We start from the raw sequence: 24248 nt of genomic DNA, 5'->3' as shown, positions 1-24248 counted from the left end.
AGAGTTACTTCTATCCCATTCTTCTAGTACTTGAACACAAAGTATATTACCCCAAAATATTTGTTGTCACTTACCACTCCATGTATCAGATGCATTCAATTTAGAAGACAAACATGTTTTACTTTCAAGTGCCAACCAAGGAAATTCAGCCTGGGATCTGAAACCCGTATGGTGTTCCTTTTGGATTGTGCCTTCTTGTTAGTAATATGAATTCTGCAGCTGGATCTCCTTGAATAGCCTTGTTGATTATGCACATGAAAAGAGAGCAAATCCATTGTGTTCTCTCATAGCTGAATTGGCACTGCAATGCTAACAAGAAATGAAAATCAGATCATAACTTACATGCATCAGAAAAGTAAATCTGGCCTGGAATCTGCACGGTGAACGACTCTGAATAAGGAGGGGGTGCTATTTTTATGGTGTCAGCCTTCTAGACTTGCACAGGAACTTTCCTATGGCAGTAGAACAAAATCTCCTCTATGCCCTTTGAACGACCACAAACAGGCTGGATGCCTTCAAGTGTATGACACCAGTGTGTTAGTTATTGGGTCCCCCCCACCAATACAACTTCGTGCTGCAACATGCAACTGGAAGTAAACTTCTCCTTTAGCGTATTGTCCAGGGATGGAGAGGGCAAGTGCTCACCATTCTGAGATCCTGAGTTCCCTGACAGCCTCCTCCTGTGTACACCCTCATATCATCATGGGTTGAGCTCATCATCAGCCTGGCTCATTACACTACTGAGCATCCTATTCCCATCCAACCCCAATTAAATCCACTCCAAGGACACTAGCTGGTAACTTAGTGCTGACAGTCCTGGGTTAGCTCTTGGCTTCTTGTGCTGTGCCACAGGCAGAAACTGAGCAAGATTAAAAAAGATGTTGGACATTTGTAGGAATAAGAATATCCAGAGCCATGTATAACTAATTATGATAACAGTGTTGGGGGAAAATGTAAACTTCATGCTTGAGGGTGTATACCTATCCATGGCAATTGCCGATCAGGACGAGAACTAATGACAGGAGCAAATTATCCCACCTCTATCTCCTGTGGGGTTCTTAGACATTCCTCTGAAACATCTGGTACTGGCCACTTGCAGAGACAGGTGGATCACAGGTCTGAGCCAGCACGGCAATTCCCATGTTCCAAGGACATCAGCTTTCTAGAGCACTACCAACTTTGCAGTTAGAGGTTCAACTGTCACCGTTTAAGTCAATGGGAGTTTTTGTCATTGATAATGACAGGACTAAGATCAAGTCCTCAAATGTAGGCTTGAAGAGAAGTATAAAAGTAGGCAGGCTATCAGTGGGAGTAGGTGCCTAAATACTTTTTAAAAAATCTGGTCCTTGAGTGTTAAATACTATGGGCCTGATTCAAAGCTCACTAAAGTCAGTAAGTGCCTTTCCATGTACCTCAGTGGGCTGTGGATCAGACCTCTAAATTCCAAGATTCAATCATTCAATTAACTAACTTTTCAGTTAGAAAAATATATTTATGCAAGGTTTCTCAGTATAACCCACAAACAATACCGAGAAAGCACCTTCTTTCACCTGGCATGTCTCCCCTTTCTAATACTAACATTTTGTGGGCCACATTTCCCTTTTCAGTGTATAAATCCCAAAAGGCTACATTCTGTTTTTTATTACCAGAAGCACTCAACAATCCTTAAAATAACAAGACTGACACACAGACAAGAAGATTCAGAATTAAAGTGACCACAGTCACTGAATCAGAGAAATTAGAAATGGGAAAGAGCTCTTAGGGCTAAACTTGCCTAGCCTAGTAAATTTGGTTCGTTTAAACATTCTCATTAATTTCATTGTGCCTGTTCCTGTGAGAAAGAATAACCAGTGTAAGAACCAGGTAACCTAATCTGTCTCACTACCATTTTGTGTTTTGATCCCTTGTGCCTTTTATATTCCCATTTTAATCCATGGGCCTCTATCTATCTTCCTGGGCTTGCATCACTTCTTCAGGGAAGGCAAACCAGCAGTCGTGTAGCACTTTAAAGACTAACAAAATAAGTTAATAGGTGATGAGCTTTCATGGGACAGACCCATTTCTTCAGGTACACTAATCTACAGTAAAAACTTGGTTATCCAGCCCCCAGATAACTGGCACATTGATTAACTGGCATGTTGCAGGGTTGGCTGACTGGCCGGTAGCAGTGGGGCCAGTGGCCGTGCTCCAGTATCTGGCACTGGGGTTGCCAGATAATAGAACTTTTACTCTATTAGGTTTTAGAGATTTCCCCGATTTAGCTCAGTTCAATGTAGACTCAATGTAGGTTACCAACATTGTAATATAATACCAGTGGGTTTGAAATATTCAACTCCAAACAGGAGTAAATCACTTAAGCTGGGTCTACACAACAAAGTTCTGTCTACAGAAGTCACTGTCGACAGAGTTTTGCCAACAGAATTTCTGTCTACAGAACAGGTCTACACCTAATAGGGCCTCCCCCTGTTGATGCCATCTGTCAACAGAGAGCAGCCAGACTGCCCAGCCCTCTGTCGACAGCACAGGCCATTGGAAGCTCTGCAAACAGGGCTGCCAGGTGAACTGAAAGCCCTCTGTATCAACAGAGGGCCCCCTGGAGCGTCTACACTATTTCTGTCTACAGAATCTGTCTACAGAGGTGCTATGCCTCAAACTTTCACGACATAACTCTGCCAGAAAAAAGGTTGTGTTCCTTCAACAGATTTTAAACAGAACGCATTTGTAGTGTGGATGTTCCCTAGTTTTGTCAACCGAAGGCCTCTTCTGTCGACAAAACTCTGTAGTGTAGACACAGCTTTATTGTTATTCATATTCAAAATTCATTCTTTTTAGACAAATTGCATGAGTCTGGTTCTTCTAGAAACCTACAATGCTTTGAAATGTTTTAAATGCAAAATTGTTTCCTTTTTATTTTTTTAAAAAGGGTGAAAGAGGTCTTCCGGGGCCACCTGGATTGACTGGAGAGACTGGAATAGGATTGCCTGGCCCAAAGGTAAAAATTCTAGTCATATAGTATAGTGTGCATACCTTTGTAAAGAATAAAAACAGCAGCGGCTAAATATATGCACTTTTGATGTATCATCAGGAAAAGTACAATAAGTGCTGAGGTTGTAATACCTGCAAAGCTAGTCAAACTGTTCATAAATTTTTAATACAAAAAAGCTTTATAGCACCGGTATTATTAAAACCAGTGACTACATGGCTAATTGAATATGAGACAAATTTTGTCATAAACAAAGGAATATTCTGTTATGCACACACTTGGTAATTCTGATAATTGTCTCAGAGAACATGAGGTTACGGTAAATGAAATGCTAGCCTTCTGAAAAAGGGCTGTATCTGATGCATACTCTACTTGGTTTGCTATCAGTGTCTCTTTTTTAGGCAAAAATTGTAGGCCTCTCAGCTGCCAAAACTCTTCTGAGTTAGGGTTCAGAAGGAGTCTCCATTAATTTGTCAATTATCAGTTATCAAAATTCATAATTTAAAAATGCTACTGTCAAACACAGAGAATTACCAAACTACTCACAGTGCATACTGTGTCTTATGCATACATGTAGGTCTGAATCATGGTCTAAATTTAATTTCAACCTTCAAATTCAAAAACCATGTTTGAAAACACAGTTTATATAAAGAAAAACGTTTTTCCTTAAAATAAAGCAAAGCAATACTGGACAGACGTTGCAATCACACAGAATATTTTGGGGGCCCATATTGTATTAGTTTTATGAATGGCTTATATATGATTGGGGAAGGTTACTACAGCTCCTCTAGGTACTAAAAAAAATTAGTGAAACTTTTAGTTTCAATGTTTCACCTTAAACAAAACTCTAAAAAGGTACCACCTGCTGTAGTGGTGTGAAGATACTGATTCAGACTGGATTTTCCAGATAATTGGAGACAAAGGAAAGATGGTTGATGTACAAGGATGAGCTTGAACTGACACAGGGTCTTTGTGCTGATCAAGAAAACAGACAGGGCCTTCTGTCCAAGGTCCCAAAACTTTACAGTAGGTTTGAAAAGATTTTGACCTATTAGGATGCCATAAAGTTGAGGGTGACCTCTTGTAAGCTTTTAGAAAGTGCATAGGAACTTTTACTGGGTTTTTATATGTTCTCTCTAAAGTTTTTACAATAAGGTCTTGCTTACAAATTGTGTGTGGTTACTTGTAACTGCTAGCACCAGTCTGGTCTTGGCCCTCAGAGAGTAATCAAAACACAGGCAGTGGCCTTTAGGCAGCTGGGGATATTGCAGGGTAAGGCAGAGAGCTGTGCAACCTTACAGTTCCAGTCAGGAGGGAGAGAGGCATGGGTCCCTGACCCCGAGAGGTAATTGCTGGGAGCCAGAAACTTTAAGTGTGTGTCCAGCTGCCAGTTATGTATCTTAAAGGTGATTTTAAGTACATGAGAATAAGATGTGACATATGATTGTTAGTAAGATCACTGAGCTCACAGATTCCATGATCTTAATAGAAGTTCACAACTTTTTCAGCTTCAGTCCCCTCCATTGAGGCTTGGGCTTCAGCTCCAATGTGATCATACTCTGATTTTGTACATTTTTTACCATGACTGTTCCATGAATTTTGACTAATTTCACCATGACCAAATAGTATCAATTGCTATAGTCCATGGTTATAAGCCACCTATTGCTGATTTTGATTCTATTTGTGGTGTGGCAGCAAAGCTCCTCCATGATCACTGTGTCAGCATTCCATTCATTCCCCCCATGCCATGAAACTGCATCAGTTCCACTATCTACTGGGTCTTCTATGTTGCCAGGGAGGTGAGGAGATTAGGATTTCCCTCACTATTATTACATGCAGGTAGATAAAACACCGCACAAAGCATGCATGATTAAAAAGTGTTTATATATTGTGCAAATACAAAAAAAGAAAAACCACTTTTAAAAATATATGTTTGAAGGGTGACATTGGCTCGACAGGAAGACCAGGCCCTGTTGGCCCACCTGGAGCTGGTGAGCCAGGACTGCCGGTATGTTCTGTGTTATGATGGCGGGGGGAGGGGAGAAATCCCTCTGAAGGCCTATATCTTAACAAGTATTTGCATGCTATATTATTCCAACTCTTTTCATCTTTAGCATAATTCTCTCTTGTACATGTCAAATTATCTAGGGTTTTCATCTCCCTCAGTCATTTGAATAGTCTATCTCCCATTCCTTATCTTCAACTGCGGTTCTGCTCTTTGAAGTAACTATGAAAAACTGCACCTTCTTACTCAAAAAAAAATAAAAAATCTACTCTTGCATGTATTCTAAGCAACATTCGATGACTTAAGGTTTTACTGCCTTTCACTCCACTTAGCGCTACCAAGCTAACACAGCTAAGAGAAAGATATCTAGGTTCTGTTCCTTCTTGTGGATTATGAACCCACTTCTTATGTTATATTCCAAAGAAATGTATCTGTGCAATTTCTGTAGAACCGTTTAGGTTGAATAGGTTTCCCTAAAAATCATAATTTGGTCAGCAAAACCAATGACTGATGGAAAAGTGAACCCTTCCACCCAGTTATTGGGTTTGTAGGGCTGTCAATGAGGATTTCTGCCCTTCCTCCACATATCTTTTAACTTACCAAGTCAAGTCACTTGAGGCAAAGCTGAGGCCCAATTTACCATTTTTCCAGTGTCAATTTTTGGATTAGAACCATTCTTCAGAGTCAAGTGCAATCTTTCTCTAAAACAGTGCGGTTTATTAAACTGTTCAATGTACTCTGGGCCAAATTATCTTCTCTTCAGTTCAGTGAAGTTGCACTACTGTAACCAAGAGGAGAATGGGGTCCAGAATGATTCAGGCATAGCTTTTTTCCCCCATAACAGGAAGAAATTTGAAAGAATAATTTTGTACAACAGTTTCCCTTTAAAATGAGAAAGCTGTATTTGATGAGAAATGGACTGATCTCAATCCAGCTTGAAAAGAAATTCATGCAGAAGAATGAGCACTTCTTGTTGAAGGGGTCTGAATCCACTGGGTAAACAGCCTTATTAACACCAGTAATGGTCAATCAGTAAAGGTGCCCTTTTCATTGTCTGAACTGGCTACCCATACTGCAGGTAGCTACGTGGGAAAGAGCAGCCTCTGTGGAGGCCTTACATCCCTGATCCTCTGCATGTAGATGCAAAAAGATGGGGAAAGGACAGAGACACGTCTGCCTGTACCTCTATATGCCAACCACCACAGCTGTACCATTGCACCAGGAGATGCGATCATGTACTAGATGTCGAACTGATGTCACTCAGGGTATCCCCTTAGTGTAGAGAAGAGGACATGGAAGCAGATTGCAGGTCAATGCATTGTTGCCACACTTGTGGCTCCTGATAAAGCAAGAATAAAAAACCCTACTCATTATTAGTCTCAACGCCAGATTCTGCATTTGGTTCTATAACTCCCTTCTCACTGGGAATGACAAGCTGGAGGTGGAAGAATCAATATCCTCAATCTTTTGAGGATCCCTCCTTTCTTTTGCAGTTCCTACTTGCTTTACAATCATTATTTAACAATAAACTGCAAAACGTCTGGAAAATTGTGTTTCTGGTTAACTGTTTGTTTTTTAAACAAAAATATAATACTGAAAACTATAACAATTTGAAAGGGAGTTTCCTTTTTATTACTGAAGGCAGTAGGATTTTCTCCATCTACATAGAGGGTAGTTCTGAAGCTGTACAGAAGACCGTCTCCAGTCATAGTCAATTTCCAGGCTGTGTCTACACTTGCATTGCTCTTTTGAAATAGGAATGCAAATAAGGGAAATCAGAAATGCATATGAAGTGCTGATTTACATATCTTGTGCATATCCTAATTTTTTTTAGGAATTAGGAATCTTTTGAAAACGGCATTTATTTTTGAAAAGCCCCATCTGCACTGCTTTTTTCTTTTGAAAGAATCTCTTCTGGAAACAGATTATGCAAATGAACCACAAGATATGTAAATCATTACTTAATTTGCCCTTCTGATTTCCCTCATTTGCATTCCTTTTTCGATAGAGGAATGCAAGTGTAGACACAGCCCAAGAGATTCTACTCTACTGATGTAGTGAAATCTGTCACTCTGCCATTTTCTCAGGATAAAGTTGTGAGGCAGAAATACAGTGGCTCCCTGTGGCTAACCAGCCTAATATGTGAAGATGCTGGATCTATCTTTCGCACAGACCTTTGCCAGGTTATGCTCCCACTAGCATAACACAGAGTCATAGCTCTCTTCATGAACTTTCTTTCATATTATTTTGTGTAGCCTTTAGTCAGCTTCTTTCTGGTTATGTTCAAATGTTAAAAAGTATTAATAATAATTTCCAAAGGATGGGGAAGAAACAATTAAGATGAGTCAAGAGAAGGAATGTTCAATGACTCAGAAGTAAGTCACTAAGATAATCCTGTAAAACACGTTATTGCTGCAGGCCAGAAATCTCTCTTGATTTATTGTGACTATCACATTACTGTATTATTTTAACAGGCTATAACTATGTACCAAATTCAAAGAGGTGTTCAAAGAGCAACAGCAAGGCATATTGCTCTGTTATCAGTTTGATTAGTTGATATTTTCTGCGCTGTTTTAAATTTATTTTAACAGGGGCCTCAAGGACCTCAAGGAATTCAAGGAGAAAGAGGTTCACCAGGTGAAGGGCTTCCAGGACCAAAGGTAGCATAGCAGACAGTACATAAGACCCAATCTTTATTCCATTTAAACCAGGGACCCACTTTCCATTTACTGGAATGTATACAGGCCCTGATCTATGGTGAAAATTTTATCTAGTCAAATTACCCGACAGGCTCGGAGGCAAATAGGTCACTCAGTTAAACTAGTACAAATTCATTGAAGACAGTGGTTCAAAGTTTCTCTCTGTCATAGCTGGTCTTTATGGAGGGAGGTCAGGTATTTGGTATTCAACCATAACACCTGGTCAAAAAGGGAACGTGGCCATTCCCTCCTACATTTTAAATCTTCACCCACTCTCATACCCCAACCCCCACATCAACGTGCAGCCCCCTCACGCTTACCAAATCCCTTAATTTCACCCCCCTGCTTTGAGCCCTCCCTCCCTCATCCTGAGCCCCACCCCAGAGCTATCACCGTCTCCTGCATCCCAGTCCCTTTTCTCAACACACAGCCTCCTCCCACACTCTAAATCCATTGGCCCCACTCCCCAGCCTGGAGGCTCTTCCAGCAGCTCAAACGCCTGACCTCCAGACACACACCAGAGCCTGTACCCCAACCCAGAGTTCCCACATTCTGAATCCTTCTTTTCTGGCCTCACCCCCTAAACTCCTGCCCTAGCCCAGTGAAAGCTTATGAGGGTGGGGGAAGAGCAAGCCCCCAAGGGAGGGCAGAATGCAGTGAGTGGGGGGATAAGGCTAAGGGAAGGGGCAGGTCTAGGGTGATTGGTTCTGGGTTGTTAAAAAGTTGTCAACCCTACCTTTGAGGGCTCCATAGCCTGTAGTCTCTCACCGCTGCTTTGGGGGATCTGAAAAGGGAAAGGAATTGGAGCTTTAATTTTAAAAACAGCCTATAGCACCTTGCTTTGGAAGGTAGTCTTGAAAACAGACTAATCTAAAATGATGGTTCTAGAGTGAAAACTTGTCTTTGATTTTTCCTGTATCTTCATACCCACTCCCCTTTACCTTTATCCAGTGCTCGCATTAGGGTTAGTGAAAATCTTGACCACACATCCCTGATTCTGTAGAGAACCCCAGCTGAGGCAAGGACAATATTTCCTTGGCCATTGTTGTTGGCATTCAGATACTAGTTCACTGATGAGGGAACAGCACTGAAAATATTGCTAGTTCTCTTCCAGATGTTGGCCTGAAGTTGAGTCAACTCCTAGGCTGACCAGCTAATGCAACAGACAGACTACAACAACAGACAAATAGCATGAGAGATAGAGAAGTCTAGGTATGGGACTCACAAGAGACTCCCATATTCTAGTTCCTGCCTGAAACTGATTCCCTCTGTGATCTTCTATGCCATTTTCTGGTGTATTATACCCATTTTATAAATGCAGACTGGCTCTTAAATACCTCCCAGAGAAATTGTAATGATTATGTTATGTGTAAATGTGCTACAGATACTAAAGGTTACCAGAATTTATATTAAGTCTTCCAGTGATTTGGGATTTAATGACACTCAATCCTCAAATGTGCTTGAATGAGTGTTTCTTGCAGATCTTTAAAAAAATATGCTCACAGCCACACATAGCCCCAAGCATAAGCAGGAGTGCAGGCAGAGGGCCTAAAGAGTACATCTGTCCTAACACTTTGGCTGCGTCTACACTAGCAAGTTCTTTTGAAAGATTTTTTGAAAGAAGGGGCTCTTTCGAAAGATCCCACAGAGTGTCTACATGCAACAAGCATTCTTTTGAAAGTAAATTGAAAGAATGTGATGCTCCTTTCAAAATCACTCTTCCTTTCCCATTTCAGGAAGAACACCCCCTTTCGAAAGCTTCTTTCAAAAGAAAATGGGTGTAGATGCTCCGCAGGGCAAAGAAAAAACAGTCTTCATTTTTGATCCCGGCCCATTCTTTCAGAAAAACAGGGGCTGCGTAGATGCTCTCTTTCAAAAGAGCAGATCGCTCTTTTGATCCACTTTTTTATGTGGCTAGGTCTACACTAGCCCCTTCCTTTCAGAAGGGGCATGGTAATGAGCGAGTTGGGAAGATGCTAATGAGGCACTACCATGAATATGCAGTGCCTCATTAGCATAATGGCAGCTGCATGTGATTTGTGCCACTAAATAGGAAGAGGAGACTTCTGAAGTCCCAGGGATCCTTTCAAAAGGCCCCCATCTACACGGGCGGCATGCAATTCAAAAGCAGCGCTTTCAAATCATGCGTGGCCACCATTACGCTAATGATGTGCTGCATACTCATGGCAGCGCCTCATTAGCATCTTCCCAACTTGCTCATTACCATGCTCCTTCCTTTCGGAAGGGGCTCATGTAGACGTAGCCTGTGTGGATGCGCTCTTTCAAAAGAAATTTTTTCGGAACAGATCTTCTGGAAGTGCTTCTTTCGAAAGATCTCTGTAGTGCAGACATAGCGTTTGTATTTCAAATGTGAAAGGAGTCAGGTAAAGTTGCAGTATATCCCAAAGAACTAATGCTCCCTCTACCCGCAAAATCCCCAAAGTGATTCTGGGCACTGTTAGAAGTGATCATGGCTGTCAGACATTAGTTACATTTGGGGGAGTGGTGAAAGGTCATTTTTGCAGGTAGGGCCCCAAATGCGAATGTTGGTTTTCCCTTGTCTCACCTCTCTTGCATCTTATTTAGCCCAATACTGCAATAACTGGTCTTGATTTTGGCTGTTGGTATCAGAACATTCACTTTTAATTAAATTAACCATGATTTTGGATATATATTTCAGGAGCAATCGTGTAAGTTCTCTGATGTTGTTAGTGTTGATCCCTTACATTTACACAGCAAAGAAAACACACAAAGAAATCACTCCACCAGTACTGAAATGAGCCACTATTTAGCAGTGCCAAGCGACACTCCATGACACGTTAAGGCAGTGAAGAATGCATCTAACTGAAGCAACAGAGGGAATTCAGATAAGCAGAATGAATGTTTTTCAACCAGGCTGGAGTATGGCCAAGAAAGCAAGATTTTTAGCACTCCAGTGCCTACAAAAATGCACTACATTTTACTGCCAATTTGAAATGAAGCCAAACATGTATCAACAGATTCTATATTATTTGCATAATCTCCAGTCCTGTTGCCAAGTATGTCCTGTCACTGACATTAAATCATGTCTTTTCGAAGCTGATTTGTAAATTTAAAAACCAATTACACGGTTGCTTCTAAAAAAGCATGTTTGTTAAAAGGTCAGAGTTTGGACAGAAGGAAATTATATGCAGATATCCTACAGCAGTAGGAGTAAAGAATGTTATTTTAAGTAGGAAATTTTTTTAAAATAAAAATCTACAATCAGAAATTTAGTGGCAGAAGATCTTTAGCTCTACTGACTTCACTATGTAGAACTATGATAATGTATAGCAGCGGAGGGCAGCTACTATATGCTTTAATAAATAGAATTTCCTTGTGTTTCTATCTTTTTCTCCTTATTAACTTGCATTTTCCTTAAGACCTCTTTCTGCAGTTAAATTTCCTTTAAAATACTCCTTTGGTGTGTGAAAATCCATCTTCCCATAATACCCCTTGTCTATTCCGAATCACCTTCCATTTCCATCATTATGCTTGGCTGCCAAATGGAGAAAGCCATTTGGTACTCTCAACTTATTATATTAAAACAGTGACACAATATGGATTCAGTGCTGAAATCCGTATTCAGGCAGAATGGTGAGTCAAATCGTGCTGACCTTATTTCACAAAGATTGCTCACATGAGTAAATGAGCAGAATTCAGCCCTGAGCAGGTTATGAGGCTCAGCCTGCTGACATTTTAAACCATTAATTTGAAAGGAAGTTGGATTGAGCCTGTTGTGTTTGAAATTAAAAGAAGGGTAAAAAGAAGCTTGTTCACTTCTCAGTCTCAAACTAAGGGCTGTTCTCCAACTTGTATCAAAGAGAGTAAATGATCACAGATTGCTGAAGTTAACAAAATTTTTTCATACAGGGTGAACGTGGTTTTGATGGTCCAAAAGGTCCTCGTGGCCAGCCAGGCATTGGCATAAAAGGTGAAAAGGTGAGCAGTAAATAGATCAGGCGGTTAACAAATTACAAAGGAATCTGAATGCAGTGGGAGTTGATATTAGCAACAAAAGATGCAGTGAAGCAAAATGAAGAATTTGATATCTACAGTAGGAGCCTCACAGTTACTTATTTTATGGTGAGATTTATAGCCAATACACTGCTCCAACCTATTCTAAGATCTCTTCATAGTAAATGTGAGCTGCAACAAAAAGTGATTGATTCTGTGGGAAAGTTAAGGTCTGGACTAGAGGCGAAAAAAGACTAGCAGTTGTTTACCATGTGCTAAGATGTATAAACGGATTCTTTAGAAGTGTAGAGTCAGAGCCTCAGCTGGTGGACATCCATTGACTTCACAGGAACTATGCCAGGATACACTAGCTGAGGCCATGTCTATACTAGAAGGTAAAATTGGTTTTAGATGCATAGATACCAAATTACACAGCTGGAGTCAATGTATCTATAAACTGATTTTTGCTGCCATCCACACAGTGGAAGGTCAATGGGAGAAACTCTCCTATCAACTTCTCTTACTCCTCGTGACTGCCAGGAGGACGAGGGTCAATAGCAGAGCCATGACAGTTCAATTCAGCGCATCTCCACTAGTCATGCTAGATTGAACCCTGGAAGATTGACCGCCAGCAGGTTGATCTTCCCCGAAGCATAGACGTAGCCTGAGCATGCAACCTAAACTGTTTCCATATCTGTACAAAGTAAACAATTGTACTATGTTCAACAGGGTGAAGTTGGCCCACCTGGTTTACCTGGGCCTATTGGGTTATCTGGCATTGGTATTCAAGGAGAAAAGGTGGGATTTTAATTTTTAAGTGTTTCTGTAAGTTTGGGGGAATATTTTACATTTAAAGATTAATTATAAAATCTTTTCAGGGGGTAGAAGGTCCAAAAGGACCTCCTGGTCCAAGAGGACTACCTGGACAAGGGCTACCTGGCTCAAAGGTAAGGAAATTCACTGACGTAAGAGCTACAGTGGGAATTCCTGATTTACCATTAAATGTCACATGTAAGAAATGTCTTAATTTTATATTAATAAAGTATTGAAAGTAAGTACACAGACTCAGCTACAATATGTTGTTATGATACTAAATTTGGGCTCCCACCCCATTGCAAGGCCCTTGTAAAACCAAGGCAACTGCTGTGTGCCTAGCTTTTTTCTATGGTCTGCTGCTATCAAGGAACCTTTTGGGACTCTATATGCCAGAAACTAGGGTTCTCTGCCTCATACTTGCAGTTCCTTACATAGGCTGCAGGCACTATTCCTGTCTCCCCAGAAGAATATTTTAAGCTTGACTGAACAGTGCATCAGTCGTCCAGCAGTTGCATTCTACTTATACCCCAACCTCTCACCCAGATTCAACCTGGAGCCCCTTTTACACTGCAAGCTGCTTGGGCCCAGCCCAGAGCCTGCAGCCCCTTCTGAACCCTGACCCCCTTTCCCTAATCTGGTAAATGTGAGTAAGAGTGGGGAAGAGTGAGCAACAGGAGTGATGGAGTGAGCAGGGAAAGGACAGGGTAGATCCTGGGTTGCCCTGAAATTCAAAAAGTGATCTCAGAAGAAATATTGATAATGAGCAAGAAATATGAGTGTGTAAAGTTATTCCAGTGGTCTCTGTGGTCCTTACAGATTAACCTTAGGGAAGTCCAACCTTTTCACATCCGAGATCACTTTTTGAATTTCAGGGCAACCCAGGATCTACCCTGTCCTTTCCCTGCTCACTCCATCACTCCTGTTGCTCACTCTTCCCCACTCTTACTCACATTTACCAGATTAGGGAAAGGGGGTCAGGGTTCAGAAGGGGCTGCAGGCTCTGGGCTGGGCCCAAGCAGCTTGCAGTGTAAAAGGGGCTCCAGGTTGAATCTGGGTGAGAGGTTGGGGTATAAGAGGAATGAGGAGGCACTGGAATCCATACATTTACTGTGATTCCATCCAACTGCATTGATTCTGTCACCAGTAATATTTCATGAAATATTTAATTTTCACTATCTGAAGTGCTGTTTCTGATAGCCAGTAGTCTTGATAAGGGATCAGACAGGATGGCAGCTGACACAGCTATACGGTAGACCCCCCCGACTTGTGCAGGGGTTGCATTCTTGCACAACCCTGCATAAGTCAAATTTCATGCAACTCAGGGAAGCCTGGCTCCAGCAAGTGGAGAGAAGCCAGGAACTAGGCAGCAGCCTGGGTCCCTGCTCCCCTCCCCTTGCAGAGGCAGGAAACTGACCAAGGCAGCGAGAGTCAGGGTTGCTTCCACTGACAGGGGCAGCGAGAGTCAGACTTCCTCCCCTGACAGGAGCGGAGAAACCATCTCAGCTGCCACCACTGACACAAGCAGGGAAACCTCTTCTATCGGGGCGGCAGCACTGGATAGTTTCACTGCTCCTCTGAGTGGTGAGGGGTTGGCGTCAGGCTCCAGCTCCCTGACACTCAGAGTCACATTAACCTGAGACGCATGCAACTCCAGTGCTCCTGAGTTTGGACAGAGTCGAGTTTTCTCAAATTTGTTTTAGATTCCAAACTAGAAGCCTGGCAGCCATACTCAGTAATTTGTCTTATTAGTGTTCTGAATAGCATTACCACTGCTTTCTTTTCTCTACCATGGGGAGCTGAAGAAATGCATCTAAGTAATTTGATTCTGCCTTTACATTTATCTCTAATATTATCAATATGATCCTTCTTAGTGAGCATGCTGTCAGATACAATGCATAGCACTTAGCTATTTTGAAATACATTGTCTGCACACATAGTGCTTATTTTGAAATAGACCCAGTTAAGATAGGGTATAGTGCTTATTTTGAAATAGCTATTTTGAAACAGACATTATTCCGTGTTTTAACAGCACCTATTTTGAAATAGCTATTTCAAAATAAGCGCTATGCCTCGTAGAATGAGGGTTACCAGCTTCAAAATAACTCAACTGCTATTTTGAAATAGTGGTTTTGTCATGTAGATGCAAGGATAGTTATTTCAAAATACCAGCTGTTATTTCAAAATAACTATGCTGTATAGACATACCCTAAGTTTTCCTTCAGGTAGTTTTTTACAACTGCTTTCCTGCTACATATTTCTTGGCTTTATGTTCACCATCTGGACTTCATTATTAAGCCTGGCAGTAATGACAAGAGAGACAAAGTCTCAGGCCCACACTGTCCTCTTCAGGGTCACAATCACCCTTTCACAGGGTCTCAATTCTGCATCCTTTCTCATCATTAGGCATGTTATATAGATGTAACAGGGTAAGCAATCAAAAGGGGGGATGCTAATGAGACACTTCAGAATATGCTAATGAGGCACTACAAATAGGAAATAAGGGGATTTCGAAGCGTGAGGGGTTCTTTCAAAAAGAGCCCCATGTAGACAAGACGCGCATGATCAAAAGTGACACTTTCAAAGTGCTGCGGCTGCCATTATGCTAATCAGGTGCTGCATATTCATTGCAGCACCTCATTAGCATATCCCAATGTGTCTCATTAGCATCCCCCTTTCGAAAGTGGGGTGCTAGGCTAGATATAGGCATAACGAGAAGTAACTAGGGAACAGAAAAGAGCTCCTCACATTTGGAATGATTAAAAGCAGAGAGAAGTTGTACTCATGATATAAAGGGACGGAAGATTAAAATGTATTTGAAAGTCAGATGTGCTTTCAAAATGTCTGCTACGTTATTCAGAGATTTACAGCATTCACCACTTCCAGTGATAAGTTTCCCAAGAAAGTACAAAGTAGTCAATGTGCTGGAGAATTTAGCCCTATAGGTCAAAATTTTAAAAAGTTAGGACATTAAATAATGGACTTTACTAAGATGAATGCCCTTTCTGTACATATAAGATGCCAAGAAAACAGAATCTACAGAGTCTTATCATTGTGATGTTAATGCTCTTCAAAAACATTTTCTGTTTAAGGGTGAACAAGGCTTGCCAGGAGAGACTGGAGCACCAGGAGGAAGAGGTCTTGGGGAACCTGGTTCAAAGGTCTAGTATTAATAGAGAACTCTTTCCTTAGACTTGCACTCCTAAATTACTTAAGGGCTGCACCTACACTATAGCGATCTGTTGACAGAAGTTACTGTTGGAAGAGATCTTTTGACAAAACCTCTGTCAACAGATCACGTCCACACACAAAAGCAGAGAGAAAAAGTGATCCGCTCTGTTGACAGAGAGTGGCTGGATTTCCTGGGCCTCTCTCAACAGAATGGTCAACCGACAGCACAGCAGACAGAGCTGACCTGTAACCCGGAAGCCCTGTCTGTCAGCAGAAGGGCCCCAGAGAGTCCACACAGCATTTTTGTCAACAGGTTCTGTCAAGAAAGGCATTCTGCGTCATGCGGAGAGGCAGAAGGCTGTTGGAAAAAGTGCTGAGTTCTGTCGACACACTGTTGACAGAACACATTTTTAGTATGGACGCTCTGCGAGTTTTGTCAATAAAATGCCAGTTTTGTCGACAAAATCCTCCAGTGTAGATGTAGCCAAGCACTTTTGAAGCACCCTGAGCACTAAAATGTGAACTTCAGAGCTAAACTTTAGGTGGCTAGTTTTAAAAACTTTGGCCTCTAACTGTTAAGAGCACTGTTAAGAGCACTGGTGTCCATTAGCCAGAAAAGCTAATGATCCAACCAACAGACCAAATGATGCACATTGCATATATGCTAAGAAGACTTTTCCAGTGACATAATGGGAAAACCGCAACTAGATTGTGACTGTCATTGTATAACTGTGTGAGATCAAAATCAGTCATATATGGACAGCTGAATACAAAATATATACCTATGTTTATCTGAATCCAACATTACCACATTTAAGCTGACCCCTAATATATATGCTCAGATCCTTAGCAAGTGTAGGTGTAGTTTAACCTAGCACTACTGATTCAGTGGAGCTTATGTTGATTTATATTACAGTAAACGCTTTCATATCCAGCAGCCCCAGGACCGGGAGGTTGCCAGAATTTCAAATATTCTGGCTAATAGAAAGGTATACCTAGAAATGCACAACACTAAAGAATAACAAGATGAGATATTAAGAAACAAACAAATATGTATGCAGAGTACTTTATTTACCAACAACAGTAGTATTGTACACTTAAACTTATACTGTATTTGCTGTATTTATTTGTATTTACTTTCACTATGCTGTACTTATGGAAAAATTACTAACATTTACTTGTTGTTAAAATGCATTTTTTGAGTGTTCTGGATAATAAAATGCCAAATATGAAAGAGTTTACTGTAGCTGCAAGTTTGGGCTCAACATATATTAAGCTCAATGCTAGGATTTACTTAAAATAGTGTCACTTTTATTAGTTAAAATGAAAGGATAGTGATCTTTTAAAAAAAGTAAATTGAATATAATTATGGAGAGATAATAATTAAGAACCTTTCATTGCATAGTTAATCCTTAATATACAATGTATGCTCTTAATAATCAGCTAGTACAATATTTCCTGATCAGTCCTTCCTCCCAGGTCTGAAATTCAGAGGAGTTCTATGTACAGAATGACTGAAAAGTTAAATCTCATATGCCTTAGTGTTTTCTTACAAAAAATTAGGAGCCTTTTTAAAAAGGAGGTTTCCCTGGTTATGAGAGATAATGGTACTACCATTACATTAACACTATTGACATGTTTTTATTGATCTTCATTATTTTTTCCAGGGAGAACCTGGTTCTGCAGGACTGGCAGGTCTACCTGGTCTTCCAGGAGAAGATGGAGCCCCAGGACAAAAAGTTTGTGTTTCTTTGTTCTGAATCTTCCACTGCACTCCTCTGCTCCCTTGCTGCCTGCCCCATCCCTTATATTGATACTCTGGTCCAGCAGAGAGCTCTCCCATGGAGTCTAGGACAAAGGGATTGACATTGCTGAGGAAGGCATGGCCGGTTGCTCCACAGAGAAAGGGAGATCCATGTACAGTAATGACCTTACATGTGTACACTGAAATTTCTCAATGAGGTCCTCTAACAAGGTACACTCACCACTGAGTTGATTAGCTCTCACCTGGTCTGGTGCCTCCTCCTTTGGTTGCTCACACCATGGACCACGGTTTCTCTCTGGACTCAGGATACTCCCTCTGCATGACTCAGCTCTCCATCCAGATCACTGTCCAATCCACCCCTTGCAATGTATCAAAGTCCCTGGGGAAAAACAGTCTGTACCCCATCCCAGGCAGTCTTCTGTACCAATTCCAAGTCTATGCCACCTTCTCAGTGGTTGATATGGGAACACACACTCCCACACTATTCCTGGTTTTGCCTCAGCAACCCTATGCCTAGCAACCAGTCTCCTCAATCCCAGGCAGACACTGTTGCTATTTACCTGGAACACTTCCAGCCTTGCCTTGTTCAAGCTTTCCTTATCCAACTTCTCTGGATTGACTGTTGTTTCAAAGCCCAGATCCCAGGGCTTACGTTCCCTGCTGGGTTTCATCCTTTCCAGGGAGTGCTAGCAGACCATCTCCCTGCAGCCTCCTTCTTTTTCCTCTTTTGTGTGGCAAAGCAGACTTGACTGGATAGTTTATAGTTGTCATCACCTATAGTTCCTCATTACTTAGTGATTTATAGTCTCTCTTTTCCCTGTGTCTTGCAGGTAATGTAACAGTATCTTTTAATAATACCCCATTTCTCCAACATTTATACTAATTAACCAATGTAATTTTTTCTTATCTTAAGCTATTTAAATTCCTCAGAAAGGTTCTCCTTTTTTTCTCAAAGCCCTTTTGCACCTACAAAGCTCATCAATTGTTTCATTCATGGTATAAACCCTACATAGTTTTTGAATAAATAAATCCAGCAGTAAACTACTTCCATTCAAGCCACAATAGCCAGACAGAGCTGTAAACCAAAACACTTTATTAGATCTAGCCCTGTCCAAAAGTATGTTATAAGCTACTAAAGTTGGGGCTGCTTTTTTCAGCAAACATCCTGGCTTTCTACAAGCTTAGCTTCCCTCTGCCCAGCTGAGCTTCATCATCATTTAGCCTTTATCAGTCCCAGCTGTTCTCCAGGTGTATTCTATTTGGTTAATTGGCTCCTGTAAATCCCACTAACCCCATCAAAGCTGGTGTGGTGTGAAATGAACTTCACATCACAAGTCCACAGTTAGTACTGGGGCCTTCCATATTGCCAATGATACCAAAAATTGATATGACTGTATGTGAGGATGAGCTAGAAACCTCTGACAGTGCCTTTATCATTTGCAAATATAAATAAATAAAAATTTTGGTTCAGAATTCTCAGTGCAAAATTATATCTTTATGAAGTCTTTCACAGAACTATAGTAAGAGAGACAGCCATGTTAGTCTGGACTGCCTTTTTGTTTTCACAGAAATATGTTCACTATATCTGAGTTACTTGACGGCACGGGGCTGGGTCATTGACAGTCAGACCCAGCGGTCAGAGCAGGAGTCAGGCTTAATGATCAGAGTTGACATGCCAGACCCGAGGAAGTCAGAGAGTCAGACCCAGCAAGCAAAGCTAAGGATCAGAACTATATTATCTGAAATCAAGGAAAGGAGAATCACAGCTGGTTCCATGGCAGGAGCAAGGCTCAAAGAGGACTGGAATAAGGCCAGGGAGCAAGGGTTAGGCTCAAGTAAGGCAAAAACAGGGCAAGGAATCAAGCAAGCAGAGGAAGGGAGAAAATCTGGGGGCATGTGTGCTGAGCTGCCAGTGCTCTGTTACTGCTGCTGAGCTTATAAATCAGGTTGCTGATTCTGTAGTCAACAGGCACTGGAATTAATCAGGCAGTTCAAGGGCAATGCAGCAGAACCTGTTACTTTCCAAGTAGCATAGTTAGCAAAGGAACAGGCCAGCATTCTTGGCTTTGAATGGTTATTGGCCAAATGTAATGCAGAGAAGAGTGGAGCAAAGCAGGAAGTTCTCCCCAGATTCGGCAGCTGTCCATGTTCACTGAGGTATTGATTAAGAATCTGCACAGAAAACCAGACTTTATCATCTACAGTGAAAACTTGGTTCTCAATAAATAAATAAATAGAAATATCATCCAGCTAAATAATAATGAATCAGTACAGCATGTCCCAGAAGATACTGGAGGTTTGCTGGCATATGGCATCAACTGAACAGTGTGGCCAAATACTCAGTGACCATACTGGATATGCAAGGTCATCTTCCATTCATCTCTCTTTTTAACTCCCTCCTCAAGAATCAGAGCAGAGCATCAAGGAGCTATCCTTCTTAACAAAGATTGGGGCACCCACCAGGGAGCAGACCCTTTCTGTAGCTTTTCTTGCAGATAGGTATGAAAAATCTGAAGCTGTGGTTCAGAGAGGCATATAGGTGACCAAAGGGAACCTTGGCACCTGGCTGAAGGTCCATCAGGCAGTCATAAGTTCATTGTGTTTCCTTTGTGTGTGTTTCCTTTGTTGAATACATGCACTTCAGTTTCTCTAGAATACTGCAACATTTTATGTCTTTCAAGCACATTATTTCTACACACCTGGAACAATAGTCTATGTCCCTGACAGACATAGCTATGCCATCCTAACTTCCAATGCTATTGCCTCTGATGCAGATGAATTACCTACACCAATAGGAGAACGCTTTTGGTCGGCTTAAGTAGCTGCACTGAAGTGCAAAAGCGCTGCCAAAGCATTTTCAGTGTGTAAATATATCCTAAGACACTTCAGTGCTCTAGTCTCTCTCTAGGACAGGTTTTACCAGCTCAAGTAAAATATATTATGCAAGGGGACACCTAGTGGTTAAATTTATAATACATTTTGTATAACATTATACTTCTATGTTTAAAATAATGTACTGAGCATGACATTGTTTATCACCAGAAACATATCTCCTTGTGCATCCTTGCAGGAGTACATAAATGAAACTATTTGAACACCTGAGGCCCCCTTGAAGCCAATGGGAGTTTAGCTATTGTCTTAAAGGACCAAAGATTCCGCTCTTGCTCTTTCTGAGCTGCAGTTTATTCAAACTAATTCAGAATTTATCTTAATAAATGTCCATACAAACTCTTCTGGGGTATTGTTTACTCTGAATACGCAATGTAGGAGTTTCTATCTGGGTATACAGACTAAAGGGAGAACTTCTACCTCCAGCCATACAACTTAAAAGTAAACTTAAAAATAAAACTAATTAAAAATGCAACTAAATTCAAGTGCTGCATTATTGCTTTGCTGATTTTTTGTTTTGGTTTGTTTTTTTTGTTACAGGGGGAGCCAGGAGTTCCTGGCCTTCGAGGTCCTGAGGGTGCCCCAGGAACTGGAATACAGGGTGAGAAGGTAAGAATTCTTTGTGAAAATTAAAGTTAGCAAAAGCAATGCTCAGAGAATCTTGGTGAAGTACAGACAAATTTAATGAAGAAAAATTGCACTAAGTGATTTTATGACCTGGCTGCGGAGTTTGTTTCAATCTGAGCCCCATAAAAAAATTAGTGAAACTGATAAAATAAGATGAAAAGCAAGCTTCCACTGTGGAGGTGAACAAGCAACTAGCCAGCAGCAATACAACATGCTGCTGCAAACTATTGTCTCCCATCCTGTAGCTCCTCAGGTACGTGATCTCTCACTCAAACTGCTACTCATCTAAGGATGACTCAAACAGATGTTTTCATGAGTGGGTCTGTGTTTGCGTGATTTGGTGGCAGGAGGATAAATATGTCTGATAATTTTCTAGCAATCCTTCTGGACACCTGAAAAAAGGGATTTTGACAGTGTCTAAGTAGAAGCACATCCAGTCCTCTTTATATAACCCAGGGTCACCGTAACAGTATGTTTTAAGGGCTAAGAGAAACTGAAGACTGTAAATTACGGTTATCTAAGAGTAGTTCGGAAGAGTTCCCCTCAAGGAAATATATTTAGGTGCTATCTGACAGAATAAAGAAACAGTTATGCCTGGGGTTGGAACCCTGTTTCAGAAGTTCAAAGGTTTAGGCTTTCTGAATGGTTATATTGTGTGCATTTTTGTTATAACTAAGTTCTAATAGTTTTAATAGTTACCTCTTTACAACCAACACTCCATCTTAGCATTTTTCTGTTTAGAAACATATAAGCAACTTATCCAGCTTCGCTGTTTTGGCCTGTTGATTTTCTCTGACAGATAGATCTTATTATATATATAGTACTTTTACCTTTTAGTTAAAATAGTTCTTTAGTTATTAGATGTTTTATTAATTATTTCATGTAAATAATATGTCTATTATTTGATTCTACTTGATGGACTCAACTTTACTGATGCAAGCAAATTACTCCTTTTTGGGTCTAATTCTCTTCACAATGGTTTTGTTCCAGTGTAGCACCATTGACATTTAAGAAGCACAGACGTCATTAGAGGACAATTAGGTTGACTGATTGTAGCTGAATTAATTGACTTTCCCTTGAAATTTGTGAAAGTTTCTTGTTCAGCAGCTATAAAATAATGCCCCTGTTTAGTTCATAGCCTGCTGGGCAATGAGAGCTAAACAGATAATTTCCTCTAGGCCCCATTTTTTGAAGAGGCCTAGCAACCAAGTGGTGTTGTGACATACCATGTGGGGTCACAGCACCACTCAGGTTTCACCCAGCAGCCTCTCCTCCTCCATCATGACAGAGGAACAGACAGGCAAATTTGAGGGAGTGGTGTTGAAACGTGTGAGGTCACAGTGACTAACTGAAATGTAGCCCAGACAACCTCTCTGTCATGATGGTGGGGTTCCTGGGCCAAACTGAGTGGTGTAGTAATCCTGCATGCTTGGTCATAGCACCCCTACACAGTTTGAGGTGAGTGCAAGGTGGGTTTGCTCTTCAACCCCTCTCTGCCTTTCCATGGTTATTTTTAGAAGAGTGGGGGAGCTCAGTTTCAGATTTTGCCCTGGACCCAAGAAGATGTGTGTAGCCCAGGTTTGACTGACAGTTACACAAGATTTCAAATGCCTTTTTGCTAACCATGTTGATAAAATGTAGAATGATGATTCTTCATTTGTGTAGGGTGATCAAGGTCAGCGAGGTGTACGTGGATTATCAGGACCGACTGGAGTACCTGGACCTGCCGGTGCTAAAGTACTCTTAATGTTATACTGTATCATTATAGCTGAGGTCTTGAGCCAAAGATCAGCCTCATCAATAGTGAAGATGGTGTGGTGAAAAGGTCATTGCCTCCTACTTTCAAGCAGGGGGGTCCATGTCCCCAAATTTTGAGATCCTGAAATCAGGCTCACCTGAAGGGGGAGGAACAGAGGTGTCCAAGCCTTATCCTTGGCACCTAACGGAGCCTGAATAATAATTACTGCCTGTAATGGCAGTTCCCCTTCTCTGCTATGGCAGAAAAGTGATCAGGACAAATCTAAGCAGGTTATTTGTGAACATACGTGCATCAGGCTGCAATGCCATCCACTCTCTCAACTTTGATCAAAATCATAATGGAGGCTGGCCAGGCCAATTTTTGAATGTGCGGCTAGCAACCTGACACATAGGCCGTGTCTACACTAGCCCAAAACTTTGAAATGGCCATGCAAATGGCCATTTCGAAGTTTACTAACAAAGCGCTGAAATACATATTCAGCGCCTGATTAGAATGCGGGCGGCTGTGGCACTTCAAAATTGATGCGGCTCACCGCCATGTGGCTCGTCCAGATGGGGCTCCTTTTCGAAAGGACCCTGACAACTTTGAAGTCTCCTTATTCCTATCTGCTCATAGGAGTAAGGGGAGTTCGAAGTAGCCGGGGTCCTTTCAAAAAGAAGTCCCGTCTGGATGAGCCACGCAGTGGCGAACCGCGTCAATTTCGAAGTGCCCCAGCCGCCCGCATTCTAATGAGGCGCTGAATATGTATTTCAGAGCTTCATTAGTAAACTTCGAAATGGCCATTTGCATGGCCATTTCAAAGTTTTTAGCTAGTATAGATGTAGCCATAGGGTTGCAACATCACCCATGTTTGGCCCATTTTGGTTGCTTCTTCTCCCACACACTTCATGCCAGGCACTACATTCAGCCCTTTGGCATGCAAAACACTTCTGCTGTACCTTCTCGCACCCTTGATCTGACTTGTCCTGTATGCCAGAAATAACTGCAATGCCATGAGCTCTCTTCTGTAAGAGATATGAATAGCCAGAAAAGTAAATACTCTCACCACTTGATGCAAAACTTATTCCTTCAGCTAAAGGATTCACTCAGTAAGTTCTTTAGATATGGAAACATAAAATGCCCATTCACATATACCCAAACAAACATTTAAAAAGCCCTTTAAGCTAATCCCATTATTTTTTCTAGTCTGAGAAAGAAGAGGAAGACTACTGTTACTACTAGATTTAAATATTTGGGAGATACTTAGATAACACAGTGACAGGGCTGTCTTGGGGTATGTCTACACAGCACTCTTATTCTGAAATAAGCTATTCCAGAATCATTTATTTTGAAATAACACTGCTACACACAAAATACATTTTTGAAATAGCACTTCGCTATTTCAAAACACAGTGTCTACACACACAGAGCCTATTTCAAAATAGAGCCATTGGATGCACTATGGCTTTTTTCAAACTAGGCACTCTTCCCTGTTCTAACAGCACCTATTTCAAAACAGCTATTTCAAAATAGGCATTATTCCTTGTAGAATGAGGTTCACCAATTTTGAAGTAAGGCAACCA

The 24248-nt window shown here is 41.2% G+C and overlaps 1 protein-coding gene and 1 long non-coding RNA gene across 10 annotated transcripts in view; one reads left to right on the top strand and one right to left on the bottom strand.

Moving 5' to 3' along the window:
- The window catches only part of LOC142017255 (uncharacterized), a 34914-nt gene extending 13940 nt beyond the window's left edge, over positions 1-20974 (bottom strand). For 2 of the 7 annotated variants that reach the window (XR_012646498.1, XR_012646495.1), the window contains exons 1-3: positions 17654-20974; positions 8424-8471; positions 75-309 (exon numbers count right to left, since the gene is read on the bottom strand). This is a non-coding gene — a long non-coding RNA (uncharacterized LOC142017255). Of the gene's footprint in view, positions 1-74; positions 310-6171; positions 6328-8423; positions 8472-11931; positions 12053-17347 lie in introns of those variants that run through there. The other 5 variants (XR_012646497.1, XR_012646496.1, XR_012646499.1 and 2 more) reach the window with 5 other exon arrangements.
- Positions 1-24248, top strand: part of LOC142017252 (uncharacterized) — a 67866-nt gene that overhangs the window by 20231 nt on the left and 23387 nt on the right. For all 3 annotated transcript variants that reach the window (XM_075002124.1, XM_075002123.1, XM_075002122.1), the window contains exons 12-21: positions 2924-2992; positions 4923-4991; positions 7580-7648; positions 11579-11647; positions 12392-12460; positions 12541-12609; positions 15568-15636; positions 17314-17385; positions 20841-20909; positions 22593-22664. In XM_075002124.1, the coding sequence (XP_074858225.1) occupies positions 2924-2992; positions 4923-4991; positions 7580-7648; positions 11579-11647; positions 12392-12460; positions 12541-12609; positions 15568-15636; positions 17314-17385; positions 20841-20909; positions 22593-22664 (696 nt within the window). The remainder of the gene's footprint in view (positions 1-2923; positions 2993-4922; positions 4992-7579; positions 7649-11578; positions 11648-12391; positions 12461-12540; positions 12610-15567; positions 15637-17313; positions 17386-20840; positions 20910-22592; positions 22665-24248) is intronic.

Source organism: Carettochelys insculpta, chromosome 8, assembly GCF_033958435.1.
Source record: "Carettochelys insculpta isolate YL-2023 chromosome 8, ASM3395843v1, whole genome shotgun sequence".
Taxonomy (NCBI): Eukaryota; Metazoa; Chordata; order Testudines; family Carettochelyidae; genus Carettochelys; species Carettochelys insculpta.
Note: the sequence above shows the minus strand (reverse complement) of the source record. Positions and strands in the feature narration are given on the sequence as shown.